The sequence below is a fragment of the Argentina silus genome (assembly GCF_951799395.1).
Source record: "Argentina silus genome assembly, chromosome: 1".
Classification (NCBI taxonomy): domain Eukaryota; kingdom Metazoa; phylum Chordata; class Actinopteri; order Argentiniformes; family Argentinidae; genus Argentina; species Argentina silus.
Window position 1 is genome coordinate 17,892,764 of NC_139655.1, and position 17,989 is coordinate 17,910,752.

A 17,989-nucleotide genomic window follows, 5' to 3' on the forward strand; every position below is an offset into this window, starting at 1 on the left:
AAGAGGTGTCTGATGTACGTTTTATACAGCCACCCTGTACAGTAAATACAATATAACTACATTCAAGACAAAGGAGGTCGAGAAACATGACACATTCAATATAACTCAGTGTAAGTGTTTGGATTCGTCCTGTATATATATATTCAGGCCCTAATGTCAGTCTCTCACTATGCTTGCTTCCTCATACCTGACACTCCTTTGTCAGAGGGCAATCATTGGGCTTACTGTGCCCCTCTTAATTTATACTTCATGGAGGAATGCAAACCACAACCTAATTTACAATAACCACTGCAGTCTGCCCCAGTCATCTGTGGTCCTCCTGTATATGCCCGCACACACACAGACAGATACATGTCTAGAACAAGTTTCTCAAACATGTGTCTCCAAGTTCATCATAGACCACAGCAGTTTCTCTCAAAGTTTGTATGGTGTAATTGTGGTTTGTGGTTCTCGTTGGTCACGGTTGCTTTCTTCTTTTGCGGTGCTGCCAGCGGCCCTGGTCCTGGATGCCCACTGGGGGGTCAGGGGTCAGCAGACCATCACACATCCTCTGGTAGACCAGGCTGGAGTCAGACGCCACCACACACAACAGCATATGTGCCCCTCTGCCCAGCACTGACCGCACACTGGAGAGAGACAGATATATTGATAGAGAGAGAGAGAGATCAGTGTTTATAGATCTGAAGAAATCAAATAGGTTGAAGCAAAGCACAGATCCACCTAGCCTTCTAATCATGGTTTGGGGGAGCTTTAGCCATATCTGTTGCAACTATGATTTGCAATCATATCAGCAAACATCAAAGGGGATGTTCCTGGTAAGGGGCTTTGCTAGTAGTTCCTACTAGGGGCTGTTCTAGGGGATGCTCCTGGTAGGGGCTGTGCAAAGGATGCTCTTGGTAGGGGCTGTATGGAGCGAATGTTCCAGGGTGGACCTAAAGCTTCTCTCACCATTTGTGGCTCAGAGCTCTGTGCACAGGCAGTGGGAGCACTGTCTGAATGGGAGCTCCTTCCTTCTCCCTCCCCTCCAGCAGCACCAGCTGAAGCTCAGCACAGCCCACGCCACACACCTCCTTCCAGTGACGCACTGCAATGAACAGAGATTAGCCCAGTAATCTGAAAACTAAAGACAAATATCTCAACTATCACGTGAACCCTTGCAACAAAGAACCATATATGTGCCATTTTCAAATTCTGATCTCTTATCGTACATCTTGTATACTTATGGTCTGTATACAACATCCAAACTCTGGATAATTCATAGTGACTGTACAACTAGAAATATGTCACACCAACAAAATTTACCAAAATGGAGATATACAGTGCCTTCAGTAAGTATCCACCCCCATGGACTTTTTTCCACACCTGACACCTTTAAAATGATTTAATTTAGATGTTTGTGTCACTGATCTACAGTCCAGGGTTGAATACTTACTGATATCTCATAGATGGGATTCAAAGCACTTGACATTGGTTACATTGTACCGTGGTGATAGTTCACACAAAAGAATGTGGCCAAATCAGCTCAAAGTGGCTCCCAACCAAGTCAGAGAGTTCACACGAGGTAATTTGGCCACAAATGTTGAGCCTCTTTTTTTTTTGTTCGCCTCCCATAGTTTTATTTTTTTTAGCGGTGGCTAAAATTAGCTGATGTTAGTAATGGCAATTTAAACAACTCTGAACCATGGATTACAGTTTCTCCTGGCCCATAGACTACTTTCAAGGTAAGGAACCATCTGCATGCAGACCAAAATAGTATAATAACTACTAGAAATCACTAAGGCGTTTTGTGGGACTTCATGATTTACTCACCTTCAGCAAGATCCAAGTACACCAGGAAAGCTGCGTATACTTGAGCACTGTCACCAACCTCTAGATTCATCAGATGCTGGTGCTGTCAACAAGAGCAGTCAATTAAATATTTTTTGTTGTCGCTGTATAGGACTGGGAAGCAATGGATATTTACAATAAACCTACTTAGGTATTACCATAGGGTGCTGAAGAATCCAATTTGGTGGAAGTGTTTTCTCAACGTCATCGTCTGCTTTCTTTGTTATTTCCGACATTTTATAGTCAAGATTGGTTGTAATATTTGACACTTTTTCTTAATTTCACAGCAAATGTCATGCTATTAGTTGTGTTTTCATGAACTTACCAAGGTACTTCAACGTAATTGGTCCGGTTGGAAAATGGTGCCGACAATGCAAGTTCCAACATACTATTTCTTTTTTTTAATTCATAATTTCTCGCTGTGAAAAGTGGAATTAGGGATAGGCTAATCATTCCGATTATCTAAGATTAAATAAAATATTATATTATTTTAAATAAGAAAAAAAACACGATCAAAGTGAACATCTGAGATGATTCAATCAATAGCCTACGTAAACTGGACATAATAAAGTACAACATTATATAATCATTAATAGAATAAAATACAATATAATATACATTTCTTTGATGATACTGTTTCAAATGTATTTTTCTATGAGCTACTGAATTCTATAATTCAGTTACTGAATTCTATAATTCAGTTGTACATAGTTGTTACCGGTATGTGTTTAATGCAATGCATGCAGTTATCTAAAAAAAACTAAAAACTGTGAAGACCAAAATGCGGTAGGCTACTCGATATTCTTTTAGGACAGACAGTCAGCTGAGTTTACCAGCTGTATTCACGCGCATCATCTGTCAAATGCAGTGGTAAATGCCACATTGCCCCTGTTCATTCCTATGATTCATTCATTCAATCAGTTGCAGCGGAGTCAAGAGGGAGACTGGGTGTATTTAGGGAAATAATGACGTTTGGATTTAAGGCTTTCGGACTGCTTTTCGTGATTTTAACTGGGATACTCCCACACACCTGTGCAGAAGATTTGATAATTGACCCTCAAGAACCTGTCCATCAGGAGTCTGCCTTGCTGAAGCCGAAAGTATTGATCACTATCCTTGTGCGCAATGGAGAGCACAGCCTTCCCTACTTCTTGGGCTGCATTGACAGGTTGGACTATCCAAAGGACCGTATCGCCATCTGGTAAATTATACTAACATAAAATTAAGATAGATAGTTCAGTTTGACCCTTTGCAAAGTAATTAATTGTATCACATTTCATTGGTCATAGTGTGTCAAGGTGCAGTCATTGTCTATCAATTCCAATTGAGGTGCATGGCCAGACAGCTTTGGAATGTTAGTATTTGTGTGTAAATGTGGGTAACAAAGACCTCAGACAATTGTACAACTGATAATAGACCTCACTGAGGTAAGGCTCAGTATCCTTCAATGTTTACAACTATTGGCTACTACAGGTGAGTGCAAATCTTACAAAAATAAATGATACATTTCTCAGAGGTACTGTATGCAACACAGAAGTAGCAGACTACAAACAATAAAATCACTTTCATCAGACAAAACTGAATAGAAAACCAGTGCATGTCAGTCCAACCCCTTCACAGAGAGAGAGGGGGGGGGGGCAATCTATGCTGATGTGGAGGGCTTTGCTGATCCTCTCAACCCTTGTTTCAGGGCTGCAGCAGACCACAGTGTGGACAACACCACGGTCATGCTTCAGGAATGGCTTAAAGGGGTGCAGAACCAGTACCACTCTGTGGAGTGGAGACTTATGGAGCAGCCAAGGTGAGCAAGGTTACAAATCTTCAAATCTTCTATACCTACAATCTACATCTATACCATCTACAAGCTACATATATCCAGTTTAATCCATATCATTCCGTTGTCTTATTCATTAACTGCATATTATATAGGTATAAACCTAGCCAGAGTACCTTATTAGTCAACATTCCCCCAAACAGTCCTTCCTTTTTATCAAATTCCTGATGTCTTCCCAGAAAACACACTTTCCCTACAGAGCCCTAAAGAGCAGGGGTGCATAACGGATAACTTGTTAATTCATGTACCTAATTGGCCAGAGAGTGCAACAACTAGTTTCCCGGGTCTGAATCAGTCACTGATAAAGAAGGTACAATTGAAAACAGCAGTCACTGGGGCCCTCCAGGACTGGAGTTGTGCATCTCTGCTAGAATCCTGCAACTACTCAACAACTGAAGCAAGGAGTAAAGGCTTATCCACCTTCACCTCTCTCCCTGTCACTCTCCATTCTCTCAGCTCCTATGTGGATGAGTTGGGGCCGAAGCACTGGCCAAACTCTCGGTTCACCCATGTGATGAAACTGAAACAGGCAGCACTCAGATCAGCCAGGGCACTCTGGGCCGATTACATACTGGTGAGATCAACACTACTCTACACAGCGGCTTCATAACAGTTGATGGTGACATTGTGTGCAAAGGCAGAGACATCATGCACCTAGTGCCCAATCCTAACTTGAGATCTATATGTGGTCTAACTTGTGTGCAAAGGTCCCAGAGACAATGAAACAAGTAACAAGGAAATGTATGCCACTCTCATGTTATTACAGTGTTATGAAAAATGCATTTATAAGGGAAGTGAAAATCTACGGAAATGGGTAGGTCCCTCAGGGCTTAATACATGAGAGTTACTCACACAGATCTCAAAGCTGATTTTGGGGAGGCACTGATGGCAACATGTTGTGTTTAGGTACAGTACTCTTTTCAGTTTAAAATGGACAAAGACAGTATTTTCACACTTTTGACACTGATGATTTCTATGTTGTTCAGTATGTGGACAGTGACAACTTGCTGACAAACCGGTGGGTGCTGACTCAGATGATGGCGGAGAACCTGACTGTAGTGGCACCTATGTTGGAGTCCCGTGTCCTCTACTCAAATTTCTGGTGTGGCATGACCCCAGAGGTACACTGTCTCTCCATTCTATTGTTAATTGATTGGTCGTTATCAGTTTCTCCATCCTTATGAGGCTGTGGAACAAATAGTTTGAAAAGGCGATATGAACAACTTTACAATTTGACACACATGCACAATAATAATTTGTTCAACCATTTGTTAAATTTTAATTCAAACAATGTTTTCGTACTATACCACCATGCTTTGCTGTTAGCTCATCATTGTATTTTAAACATTTTAATCATGCATGGGAGAATGTGAATTGTTGAGGGTTTTGTATTTATGTAACTGATTATATACGTTAAGGGACACTCATGTGATGTATGTGCCCTCTCAGGGTTACTACAAGCGGACCCCTGAGTACATCCCTATCCGCAACTGGAAGCGCCAGGGCTGTTTCGCTGTTCCCATGGTGCACTCCACTTTTCTGATGGACCTTCGGCGGAGCGCCAGCCAAGCGTTGGCCTTCCATCCTCCCCACCCCCACTACACCTACCCCCTCGATGACATCATGGCCTTCGCCTTCTCTGCCCACCAGGCAGGTTAGAACAGAGTCAAACTTTATTTGTCCATCTGTTACAATGGAAACCTCTCAACCTTCTCAGACAATACACATAATGAAAATAAACTAATACAGTATTACATTGTATACAGACACGCAGCATGGAATATAACCCAGTTTGAACTACGTATATGTTTTCAATAAAGTCTGAGATTTATAGAAAGCATTTCTCTCTCATCATGCATGATCTTAGTTTCCCTTGTCTGCAGGTGGAACATAATAAAGAGAATGTGAAGCTAGAGTCAGACAGTTATAGGGCTAACCTGACTTTTGAAAAGGAGTCTTCTTGTGTGTTACATGTGTTTATGATTTGATACAGATGTGCAGATGTACGTGTGTAACAGAGAACATTATGGGTATCTGCCGCTGCCCCTGAAGCCACAGCAGAGTCTGGAGGAGGAGGTGGAGAGCTTTACCCACACCATGACAGAGGCTTTGAGTGAGTCGATAGTATAATAGAGAACTAAGGTAGAGAAAGACAAAGACCAAAAAGAGAGAGAGCAGAGAGATTTTCTGTCTGTCTATCTGTCTGTCTCTGTCTCTGTCTCTCTCTCTCACACACACACACACACACACACACACACACACACACACACACACACACACACACACACACACACACACACATGCACACACACACACACACACACACACTCTTTCCCACTTCTTTCCTTTATATCTATTTTCTCTCTCCCTCTTTGCTCTCCTCTCAAACAAACCTGTCTCTGTAAGGCTGTTTGACTCCCCTCACTTTCATAGTCCTGTCAAAATTCTCACTCCTCCGTTACAGTTGAGTTCACTCCCTCTCTTTTTTCTCATCGCTCACTTCCTCCCTCTGCCGAGAATCTCTAGATTTGCTAATATCAAAGAAAAGAATATAGAAAGATGGCATTTACCAAGTGTGTGAAATTCTGTGTATTAGTATTCATTGCATCTCTTAACACTGTACTCTCTTTCTAGTTGATTACATCATGGAGTCATCCAAGTTTATGTACCATAAACCTAAAAATCTTGAAAGGCTGGGATTTGACAAGGTACGGGGAATATCAGCAATCACAGTACATCTTCAGTCAGGGCACTGATTGGAAGACACCACTAGAATCTTTAATATTCTGTAATATTCATACAATCTTTCTTGGTGATAAAGAATATAACAGTCCTCTCTCTCCACCTCCCTCCAGATCTTTCTGATAAACCTGAAGCGTCGCCTGGACAGACAGGAGCGAATGTTGAGCACCCTCTCTGTCTTGGGCATTGACATCACAGTGACAGAGGCGGTGGATGGCAAGTACGACACAAAAACCCAAAAGCACACCGCACAAGCACGCACACCGCACAAGCACACACAAGCACACACAAGCACACACACACACACACACACACACACACACACACACACACACACACACACACACACACACACACAGACAGACAGACAGACTCTAAGATATATTTATCTTCTTTTTACCTTTTGCTTTACCATTTATGATGTATTCCTTCTGCAAAACAACAGGTGCACAGTCTGAGTCAACCTGTCGCTAAATGTCTGAGTAGGGTTTGATGATTTGAGTGTTGCATTTGTTTCTTGTTATTGTATTCTTTGAATGTTTCTCTCTCTCATATTTTCTCTTATTTTATTTTATTCAGAGCCCTGAACTCCTCTCAGCTGCAGGCGATGGGCATAGACATGTTGCCTGGATACAAAGACCCATATTCTGGCCGTGTGCTGACTCGAGGGGAAATCGGCTGCTTCCTCAGTCACTATAACATCTGGACACAGGTGCAGATCACTTCAACATACACATCAGGGGAGGCTGGTGGAGGGCGGGCTCACTGTAATTCATGGAATGGAATGAGAAATGGTATCAAACACATGCATCACAATGAACCCGTTGTTCCACCTCCACCAGCCTCCCCTGATACACCTGTGTAATACCAGTAAATCTTCATAAAAGTCACTACAAAGCATGTCTTTCTTTCTAAGAAGTTGAGGATCAAACTAACCCCCTTACTAGTTTGTTGTCCACTTATTCAATTTACACATGTACACAAGATTAAGCCTGCTCATAGACTAAAATAAAAACATCTTCATTGCTGAGTCCAGAGCTTGGCTTTGCCTGTGTCCGGAAAACTGCCCCTTTGGACCCATCTGATTTGGGCAGGAAATCTGACCTTCTTGCTCAATGGCTAACCATTCTAATGGATGTATTGTGCCCCCTAGGTGGTGAAGCAGGAACTGCAGAGTGTACTGGTGCTGGAAGACGATGTGAGGTTTGAGCCTAGGTTCCGGAGCAGACTGGTGGCCATCATGGAGAACGTGGAGCGTGTGGGGCTGGACTGGGATCTCATGTGAGATGATATAAAGTGGACTTGAACAGCTTATACTATAGAAAGAAGTTTACTTAACAATAGTGACAGTTTTGAACCATACTGCAGCAACCTCTCTCTGTTCTTTGAAACAGTATTCTTCTACCTCTCTCGCATCTTATATCTCTCTTACTTTAAGCTCTCTCTCTCCCCCCCCTCCACTCACTTTATGGGTGGCAGCTATGTGGGCCGTAAGCGTTTGCAGGTGAAGCAGCCTGAGCGCTGGGTGGAGGGCGTCAGTAACCTGGTGCACCCAGACTACTCCTACTGGACCCTGGGTTATGCCCTGTCCCAAAAGGGGGCCAAGAGACTCCTGGGGGCCCGGCCCCTGGGCAAGATGCTGCCCGTGGATGAGTTCCTGCCCGTCATGTTTAACAAGCACCCAAGGTGAGACGGACAATGTATAAAAACATGTTTATACAAAACTATCTCTACACTTTTGCCCTGAGCTGTAGTACTAGTGTTTTCTCAAGCTCTACTTCTTATTTCTGCCTTCCTCATTCCCCACTTGTTGCAACTACGCTTTGACAACTGTGATGTTATTATGGGTTTGTTCAGAACAGAGCTTGTGGTATGTCAGTGAGGCAAAAGGTCCTGGGTTAATCAGTGTGAGAATGAGAAGCCTATGGTAAAAACTCCACCTGGTGGATGACAAGGCAAGGTAGAGCTACTACCATATGCAGTCATACAAGTGTCCAGGGGGTAGGGGCTGGGAATTGATACAAGAGTCAGCCAGGGATGTGTTGACTCTCCTTAAAATCTCCTTGACCCTAGAGAGGAGTACATGGCCCATTTTGAGCAGAGGGACCTGCAGGCGTTCTCAGTGGAGCCGCTGCTGCTCTTCCCCACACACTATACAGGGGAGCAGGGCTACTTCAGTGACACAGAGACCTCCACCATCTGGGACGATGTAGCTGTGGCCACCGACTGGGACCGCCAGAATGCGCAGCGGAGCAGCAAGCAGGATGGCCAGGGTCACCCCATGCCCCCGGGCACTGAGAATGGAGATGTGCCCTCGCCATCAGCCGTCAGTCACGGAGATGAACTCTGATGATTGAGGTCACCCACACAGCCTTCACTCCACCTCTTTTAGGAAGAGAACTGGAATACAGCACAACACACATCCATGTACATTCAATCCTGTCCCCAAATCCTGCTGAAAGGTTTACACATTATAATTTAGTTTGAGGACTAACCTGCAACTGTATTTGTTTCATTTCTTCCCAGTGCTTTTAAAGACCAGAGACACAGGTTGACTTAAATGGTGAAGCCTGATTGGTATTTCCAAATGAGTGTCTGATGGGAGACATTTACATGAATAAAATAAAAGCATGTATGAGTTTTATTTTTGAGGATGTTTCTAAATGTGAAAGCAATGCATTGAATTAATGTATATTCCAGAAATACAGCTTTCTGCTGCATGTAAACATTAACACCAGTGATGTGTGGACTAGTATGCAGTAGCATTCCAACCGACTCATTTATGAGTTTATGACGACACATGATTATTCTTACTTAGGCCCAGCGTCCCAAGGGGAGCATAGGCCAGCAACCTCGACTCTGGGCAGCCTTTTCAAGCCAATGTTTTTGTGTTTGACTTAGGTGTCCCGTCTCTAGATTTTTACTCTACAAAATTGCAATGATTGATTGCGAAAAAGTATAGAACTGGAATAAACATTCCACTTGAAGTCTATTTACTAGGAAATTATACACACCACCACCAAAACATTCAACTTAGGGATTTTATTTATTATTAAAAAAGCACTGGCAGTTTTGTATCAAGCACATGATGGAACCAATTATTAGTAGTGTTCCATCTCACAAAATAAGTTCTGAAAAAGATAATTAAACCACACAAATAATAAGTTGTAATAAATTAAATCAGCAAAATAAGAGACAAAACATGCTTACATCTGGGTGTGGCAATGGAAATTTGGAAATTCCAGAGCAAATTCTTTAAAGACACCTGAGAGTATAAATATCAAACAGCATGTTGCAGCAGGTATTAAGTTAGTTCCACAGTTCCTCTTAAAGATGTAAAACAAAGCTGGAAAAAGAGGATTTATTAAAGACTTACATTATTAATGTAAAAATTAGGCTTCAATCTAAAAACGACTTCTGTACAAACAATGCAACTGTGCATATTTGAATTTGTGTATGGTGGGAAACATAGCATCGATTGCTTAGAACAAGGTAGCAGGGCAAATGAAAGGAATATGGTTGTCCCCCAAACAAGATTTAGTGGTTTCTAAATTCTATATTGATTGATATCTATATTGCAGTAGGTCAATGAACTGACATCCTTAATATAGGTGGCATTACTCTGCATTGCAGATCGTCAATCACTGTTCCAGTCAAGAGTGAACCTGTAAACTGAGGGGTGGGCCTTGGCTAATACACCTGCCACTTATTTTAAGCACTCCCTCATATTTAGTTTTGGGTCTGGTTGCTACAGAAATCAAATAACAAAGTGGCAGGTACATTTGCCAAGACCCAGCCCTCAGTTTACAAACACAAATGTTAGGGTTTCATTGTAGATTGAATCTGAAATTGAGGCATGCTGCTTAAAGGGTAATGATACAGGATACTGGTTGAGAGACCAAGACTGAGTAGCATTACCATGGTTAAATAGCATATTTTGAAGTGTGAGGTATATGAGAATAGGCTGGACAAACAAATTCACTTTCCCTGACAAAGTGTAGCTTCAGAAGAACAAAAGCAGCTCAAATGTAATGGTTTTAGGAGCATTTCTAAAGGAATGACAGGATTTTCAATTGACTCCAATCTCCAATTAAACTGCTTACCGGGGGAAGACAATATTACATAAAAACAAATAGTGAAGTAAATGATTACTGTTGGTGAAATCACCACTTTGATAACATGTCTTGTCAAGTCTTGCTGAGTCACTGCATCAGAAAACAAAAACATTAGCAAAGTTAGTTCCAAGGAAATACATTTCAATTCATTTGAAAACATAGCAAATGTTTTTACTAGATCATATTGTGTCTTTGTGTTAAGTTATATAGTCCATGTGTGCATGATAACTGCCAGCAGTTACCGAAAGCGGTTTACAGATTGTAGGAACTTAGAAAATGTGTAGTATTGCAAAGCATTGCAACTTAAGTTGAATACATCCCATCACAATAAAACAAACAGTGTTGGTCTTGAATACGAAACAGAAAGACATTGGAGGGACTGTATGAGAGGAGGTGCCATAGTCATGCAATTCAATCGTTCTGTGGATGAAATGACAGTTTAAACAAGGCTCTGAGAGCACCAAGTACAGTGTGTTCCATTTGAGTGTCTGAAAAAAGCCAGATACATTGGATGTAGTCATTACGATGGACACCTGAATGACCAGCAAAAAAACTAATCAAAACACATAATAACCCCAATCTATCCTTTATCACACTTACTAAAGCACTTAGACAAAGGTCGCTTTACTAACCATTGGTTAATCATGAGATACACACATATTATCAAATTCCACAGTGTTCACTTGTAGAAGCATATTAATAGAGTGCAACCTATCACACTATTAGCCAAGTAGAATTTAAAAAACAACACCTGTAAGAAAAAGTGGCATATTGCATATGTGTATTTGTAATGTGCCACGTCAATGGCATATACCTGTAGAAATTATCAAAACTGTAAACATGGTGCAAAATAAGTATGAAATAGTTTTAAGGCTTTCTGAGTTTCCTGAAGTGTTGTTCACTGAGATAAAGTAATAGGTGTCCATTAGCCGGACAGACAGTGGAAACAGTAAAAATGTTCTTCTTTCTCTAACAAAACGTAAATAGACGCGCGCGCGCGTGCGCACACACACACACACACGCACACACACACACACACACACACGCACACACACACACAGTGCTATCCTATCCAAGCGTATACTCTGTCACCCCTAATATAAGGACTACAATTCATCACAAGTATTACTTCCTCTAATAGTATTTCAGGATATCTCTACATTAGAAGCTTAAAGCTTATATACAATTGCATCAGTATCAGACACAATACTACATGTATCATGTGTCAACATTTCATGGATGATCAAATAAAAGCTGATCTAGATGGCCTGCAAACAGCTCATCTTTAGCAGTTTGATCAACTTTTCAGTACTATGGAAGTGTAGCTGACCCACATTCAAAATGGTGGCAATGCAGCACATACACTATTGCAAAACATAACTTAAAACTACAAACTAATTCAATTTGAGGAAAAACTCAAACAACAAAAAAACATGGAATGTGCAACCTCTAAAACTGAGAACACTGAATCAGCAAAGCTGCTAAGAAGCTTCTAGTCATCTCTGCCTCTACCTTATGTCAGAAAATGGCGCTATCAAGAAATGAAAGGGACACAGTAAAAGAGCACAAAATGATCTCTAAAGAAAGCAAAACAAGAAGAGGAGAAACATTTGGCTGATGTGTTTGGACTGAAGACGTGAGAAAGAATCCCTGCATATGTGAGTGTTTTCAGTTACAGTTTGGAGAAAATGAGGTTGTGTTGAGTGAGAGTGGTCTTCTTCATACATCAGGGTGGGTCAACTCTTCCCACCCAGGTCCTGTGTGGTGTATGACGGTAGGGTCTGGCTGGTGGATCTGATTGTAGTGGGTTAGGACCGCTCCTAGTGACCAGTGCATGCCTGGGTCTAATATTATGTCAAATACTTGAGCTGTGCTTGATTTAGTTTGCCCTACAATGGAAACAATGGAATAGTGCCAAAAGTGCAAACTCCAAGCCAAATCAAGCACATGTATGTATTTGAGCCAAGTGTGGCCCAGTGCTGACCCCATGTCCTAGGACCCATTCTACTGGCCCATGGGGGGGCTGGAGGGCCCCTGTCCAGCTGAGGAAGAGCCCTTGCGCCCCAACATGGAAGGCTGGAAGTCGGGGTGGCGGCGGGCATGCTTAATCAGATGGTCGCTGCGCATGAAGCGCTTGTCGCACAGTGGGCACAGGAAGCGCTTCTCACCCGTGTGGGTGCGCGTGTGGCGTGCCAGCTCGTCAGAGCGGGCAAACTTCTTCTCGCAGTCAGGCCAGGTGCATGGGAAGGGCCTCTCACCTGTTACCGGAAGATAAGAGAGAGAGAGAGAGAGAGAGAGAGAGATTAGCCACGGTTTGCACAGCAACTACCCCAAAGTCCTGATTAACATAAAGAGTGTCACAAAGCCCAGATTGATGTCATACCCTGCTTGTGCCATAAACTCAGTGAAGAGTAAGGACATGCATCTCTATACTTCGTTTAGTGTGACAAATAGATCAAAATCTGAAATCTGAGACTATGACCAGGTATCCTAATCTTTTATCTTTGGAATGAGGAATGATACATTTGTAGCGTTGTAATGTGTGACTGGAGTGTGGACCAAATATAGTTAAAATTAATGGCAGCCATCTTAGAAGGGCTTTTTCAGTCCATCCACACGTGCAAAAAGACAAACTAAAAAAAAAGAGTCCAATTACATTTAAATTACTACACACATACAATGTCAACTTTTATGATGACGTCGCAATTTATGAGAGAAGTTAAGTTTAATATTGTGAGAATTATTGAAAATATATATAATTATAATTAGTCTGTTGCAACAGGATATGCCCGACATGGTTCTTATTACAGTAGTTTCGATAAGGTAAGTCACACGAGGACCAACAAGGTGTGCCAGAGGCTATTCAAGATCGCAAAACCGACCCACGTTTTGTAACCGTCTCCACTCCATGCACTCCCGTTTCGTGGGCGTTCCCTACCCAGTAGTTCCATTCCCACAATCTCCTGTTCTAATCCGTTCGCGCCTGTTCAGTGACCCTAAACATACCCCAAATTCCCTTATTTTTGACTGTTTATGCCTACACTGGACACCTGATGTACACATTAAACATAACTGTATTCACACACTTTAACGGGCAAAACATGACAGATCAGATACGTCTAGGTTCAAAGAAGATCAGCTTTTCAACAGAGTCTGACATGACTCACATGATGGCTATTGTTGGCGATATTGATTAGAGGTGGGGATTAAAACATTTGGCAGTCGAGCTAAAGGAGCCTCCGAACCGGCGCAAACGTCACCGAAATGTTACATTTAATCTCGAGCTCACTTCGTATGCAAATCTAGCCTAGATGTAGCTGTTCGTCACTATGCGTTTCGTCCAGCCCCATTCTTTTGTTCGTTTACTTCTTTGTTATGAGGCCTCTGTTGGAGTTTTCCCCCTTTTGTTCGGCCGAGTTATTGTACTTACTCGCGGGTAAATTGATTGTCTCCCCCCCCACCCAACAGTGTACCCCGGTTAAGAAAAACAAATTTCTTCTTACAAAATAGGATAATTATAGGGAGGAGTGACAATAGTGTGTCGTGCGTAACTTTTGTGACAAAGTTGTGGACAAACCTGAAGTTCTGGAACAACATAACCTTCTGTCTATGTTTGGATGGCAAAAAATGTTTTAGACATTCTTGACAAATCTAAAGCTATACAACTTTACCTGTGTGGGTTCTGATGTGTGCTTTCAGGTGGGATGATTTTCCATAAACTCTATCACAGCCGTCGAAAGTGCACTGATGTCGCTTAACTGGGGATCGAGGCGCCCCTCCTCCCCACTGCTGTTGAGTAGCATTGTACTGTCCAGGAATTGGAGTGGCAGAGGGGGTCATGGTAGGGGTAGTTGAGTCAGACAACGTGGTGTAGCCGCTCTCCCCACATGAGGAGTTGCTGCTCTCCGAGTAGGCCGACATGGGGCGGAACTTGCCGTGTAGATCCGTGAGGATTCCAGCCACCGTCATCATGTTAGCCCCCTCGAGTCTCAGCGTCTCGCGCACCTCTCTGTCCTCGTTCGACCCTTCAGTCTCTCCAGAAAGAAGGGCCTGCGGAGGGGGCTGGGTAGCGGGGGCAACCGGGGTGGGTCGGTGTAGGACGGGACCGCTAGATATCGACACCAGACATTCAGCGGCGAAATAATCGGAATACGCTGCCATAGACATTGTTTTTACCTTGTTGACTTTTGCTAGCTGGCCTTATCTTGAACAATTCCGCCTTGTTTTCGCACACGTTCGAAGGGGACTAGCCAGAGATTTTCGACCTCGTTGTATCAAACAAACTCGGTGAACCTATCTTTTAGAGCTATTCCTTTTCCTTCAGAAAGTCTATCGATTAGTGTGGACGAAAACATCAAATTATAACCAAATAAAAGCAAAACTTCACTGCCAAACGTACCCGTGCCTCCAGCCCAACATGCGTGCTTCACATTGCCCGACGGTTCATTGTGTCTGACGCTGAAAAGCCGGTGAAACCTACGCCCCCCCAGCACCGAGCAACACGCAGAAACTGACGTTGCGGACTGACGTGAACTGCGGGCGTGGACGAAGACTACTGTAGTTGATAAGCGTGGAAAGGTGGTGCTCCGTGGGCGATGATGGGAAAAGAGGTTTAGGCTATCATCATAGAGGGTGAAGATTTTATTCCCACTTCACTGTATAACTATTTCACGCATTGTACTGCACGGTTCAATATTTTTCTTTACTTACATAGTATAACCCCGACTAAAAGCTTCCAGTTATTTTGTAATACACCCATATCATATCCCATATGCTTTAGGCCGATCTATTTTCTTAGCTATCATCATTCATCAATGGATTGGAAATGTCAAAACTCAATTTTGAGGCTCAGTGGATCGTAGAGGAAATATTGGGTAGTAGTTCGTCGCTCAACTATTAGTTTAACTGCTTTTTGCAGTAGCTTGATGGTAGTTAAATTACATTAACACCTTAGTAGTGTTTTCAGTAGTTAATTACTTGTTTGCCATGTAGCGGTGTAGTTAGCTACTGTCACTCTTCACTACATTTTTCCCAAAAATAAATAGGAATTTAACTATAATTCCAACCCTTGAACTTCAAACGTCCCTACTATTTATTTTCTCACGGCTTATCGTCTCCCCGATTTCCTCTGCTCCACCTCACCTGTTTCTTTCTCTCTATCAATTGACTGACGTGTGTTGGACTCAGTGTAGACTAGGGCCAGGCCACTAGGGGCCGGTATCACAGACAAGGCTTAAGCGTAGTCCTAGACTACAAAGGATCCTCAATGGCAATTTGCCATTGAAAGTATGAATTAGTCCAGGACTAGGCTTAAGCCTTGTCTGTGAAACCGGCCATAGATGTCCCTCTTCTTCAGTTATTGGTCCAACAACTTCATGCAACAACTTCAAAGATCAATTCACACCCACCATACATTTTCTTTGGCTGTATGATGTCATAGATGGATAGATAGTTCTATATTATAATCATTACTCACTTCTCTTGGAGGCAAGATCAATAGGCCAATATATATTATTTGGAGAATATCATGACATGTGCATTACTAGCAGAGGCCTAATCAAGGAGACATTGATGTGTACTCTCTTCATACTTTATAACCACCTATTAGAGATTGGGGAATGGATGGGGTTTAAGGGTAAAAATGCTCAGCTTTAAGATTTGAATTGCCATAGAAAAGACATGAACACTGTCAACTGAGTTGCAGTCACATCTATGTTGATTCTCTAATAAAAAAAATGTTTCAATGCACATGTGAGTTGTACTTTTCTAGTGATTCAACTCCTCCTTTAGCCTGGGTGGGGGTATTAGAGAGACTTTCCATTATGTGGGGGCCCAATGTGTCAAGTGATTGGCCCAGTGTATGTTTGTAGCTCCAGCCTGGAAGGTATTTCCTGATTGGATGCTGTGAGCTGTGTAGGTCACCGTGGCAGGACGCACAAGCATTGCCATTCACAGGCTGTGAACAGTGACTGTTTTTCAACTACTTACATGTGTCTTGGAATCTTGGAACCCAGGGCTGCTGCAGTGACTTTCGACTGCTATGGCCATGTCATTGCTTGAATGTATTTGTTTTGTCCTCATGGCTCTCATTCTACATGGTAAGTTATCTGTGACTTGTGTTTTGATTTGCTTTTTCATATGGTGTTATTTCAATTTTTCAGTTAAGGCAGACATGACTGAGTAGCACTATATTTCTTTAGCATTGATTGATGTGATCATGAACACTCAATTGAGTCTTGCAGTTCCACTTTGAGAGAGGAACAATGAGTTATATTCATTTTTACTTAGAGAAATTTAGACATGTGGATTTAATGAATGAAAAGTGACACCTATGCAAGAGTTTCAATGGATATATTTTTCCTCTGCTTTTGTGTAGTAGGTGATTGCCTTCAGATTGAACAACAACTCTGTGATTCCAATTGTATAGGTGAGAGCACATGCAACATATTATATTATCTAGTATGCAAATTAATATTTTATATTATGGTCAAGATGATTGCTCCTTGATAAATAGGCTATTAGGCTACCATGCTGTAAGCAGCAAAGCAACAGTCACTAAATGTCATGAATTGAATGACAGAACTACCTCTAAGTAGAAATTCAGTAGCCTGTTTTCCATTATAGAACAATGATTCTAAATTCTATTCTATTATTTGATGTCCTTAGCGTCTCTGTCTCCAGATATCGCCTTCCAAATGGGGGTGCGGTACACCTACAGATACAGCATAACAATAGCTACTACTCTTCAGGGCTCTACCTCAGGCAGAAATGGACTGGCCCTTGACTGTGTGGTTGATATTGATGTGATTTCCAAGTGTCATTTCATGATGCAGGTTAGTGTTTTGACTTGTTCACACAAATATAATGAAACATGGTGTTTTAGATATGCAAGCTTTTTAATGTTGTTATTTTTGTATACCCCTGCAGATAAGGAATCCACAGATAAAGCGTCTTTCTCCACAGAAAGAGCATTCTGTGCAACGCCTGAAGAGTTTGAGGTAAAACTGCTACTACATCATGTGCTTTCTTTGCTGGCTGGTGTGCATTCTGTGTTTGCTTTTTTTTTCTTTTTTTTTTCTTTTTTTTTCTCCTTCCTGCTTTTGTGTGTGAGCGATTTGCCTGTTCTTTATACTCTTTGCATTCAAAGCCAAATTATGGCCCCCACATCATTGAGGGAATGTTAAAACTGTTTTTCCTAAGAATTTGATATGCTGCTCAGACAACACCATCATGGGGTCTCTCTGGGGGTCTAGAGGTCTTGGGGGGCTCATCTGTTGTTTTGGTTTCCCAGGGATTTGCTGGAGATGAGTCGCCTCAAGTTCTCCCTCCAGGGGGGGAAGGTCACAGCCCTCTGTCCACAGGAGGGGGAGCAGGTGTGGACCCTCAACATCAAGAGAGCTCTACTGAGCATGTTCCAGACGTCCCAAACCATTGACAAGCTGGAAACAGTGAAGGAGGTGGGGTGGTAGGA

General features: G+C 42.3%; 3 protein-coding genes across 5 annotated transcripts; 1 reads left to right on the forward strand and 2 right to left on the reverse strand.

The window, feature by feature from the left end:
* Positions 1 to 8: 8 nt before the first annotated feature.
* tsen15 (TSEN15 tRNA splicing endonuclease subunit) lies at positions 9 to 2,154 on the reverse strand. 3 transcript variants are annotated; one of them, XM_083666015.1, is made up of 4 exons: positions 1,986 to 2,154; positions 1,810 to 1,885; positions 949 to 1,084; positions 9 to 626 (listed from the first exon to the last, which is right to left on the reverse strand). In XM_083666015.1, the coding sequence occupies exons 1-4, from the start codon at positions 2,061 to 2,063 to the stop codon at positions 458 to 460; spliced, it is 459 nt and encodes a 152-aa protein (XP_083522141.1). In that variant the 5' UTR covers positions 2,064 to 2,154; the 3' UTR covers positions 9 to 457. The 3 variants fall into 3 exon arrangements, with proteins under 3 accessions (XP_083522141.1, XP_083522140.1, XP_083522142.1); XM_083666014.1 differs by having other exon boundaries at positions 1,810 to 1,891; XM_083666016.1 differs by having other exon boundaries at positions 1,810 to 1,891; positions 1,975 to 2,033.
* Positions 2,155 to 3,539: 1,385 nt separating this feature from the next.
* LOC310808869 (procollagen galactosyltransferase 2-like) lies at positions 3,540 to 8,753 on the forward strand (the record flags this gene model as incomplete). The annotated part of the gene is made up of 11 exons (XM_083675969.1): positions 3,540 to 3,628; positions 4,118 to 4,235; positions 4,648 to 4,782; positions 5,111 to 5,315; positions 5,655 to 5,774; positions 6,296 to 6,369; positions 6,517 to 6,623; positions 6,983 to 7,115; positions 7,557 to 7,684; positions 7,883 to 8,089; positions 8,477 to 8,753. The coding sequence occupies exons 1-11, from the start codon at positions 3,555 to 3,557 to the stop codon at positions 8,751 to 8,753; spliced, it is 1,578 nt and encodes a 525-aa protein (XP_083532095.1). The 5' UTR covers positions 3,540 to 3,554.
* A 689-nt stretch (positions 8,754 to 9,442) lies between these two features.
* LOC310802482 (Krueppel-like factor 13) lies at positions 9,443 to 14,951 on the reverse strand. The gene is made up of 2 exons (XM_083666865.1): positions 14,190 to 14,951; positions 9,443 to 12,776 (listed from the first exon to the last, which is right to left on the reverse strand). The coding sequence occupies exons 1-2, from the start codon at positions 14,683 to 14,685 to the stop codon at positions 12,523 to 12,525; spliced, it is 750 nt and encodes a 249-aa protein (XP_083522991.1). The 5' UTR covers positions 14,686 to 14,951; the 3' UTR covers positions 9,443 to 12,522.
* Positions 14,952 to 17,989: the final 3,038 nt, after the last annotated feature.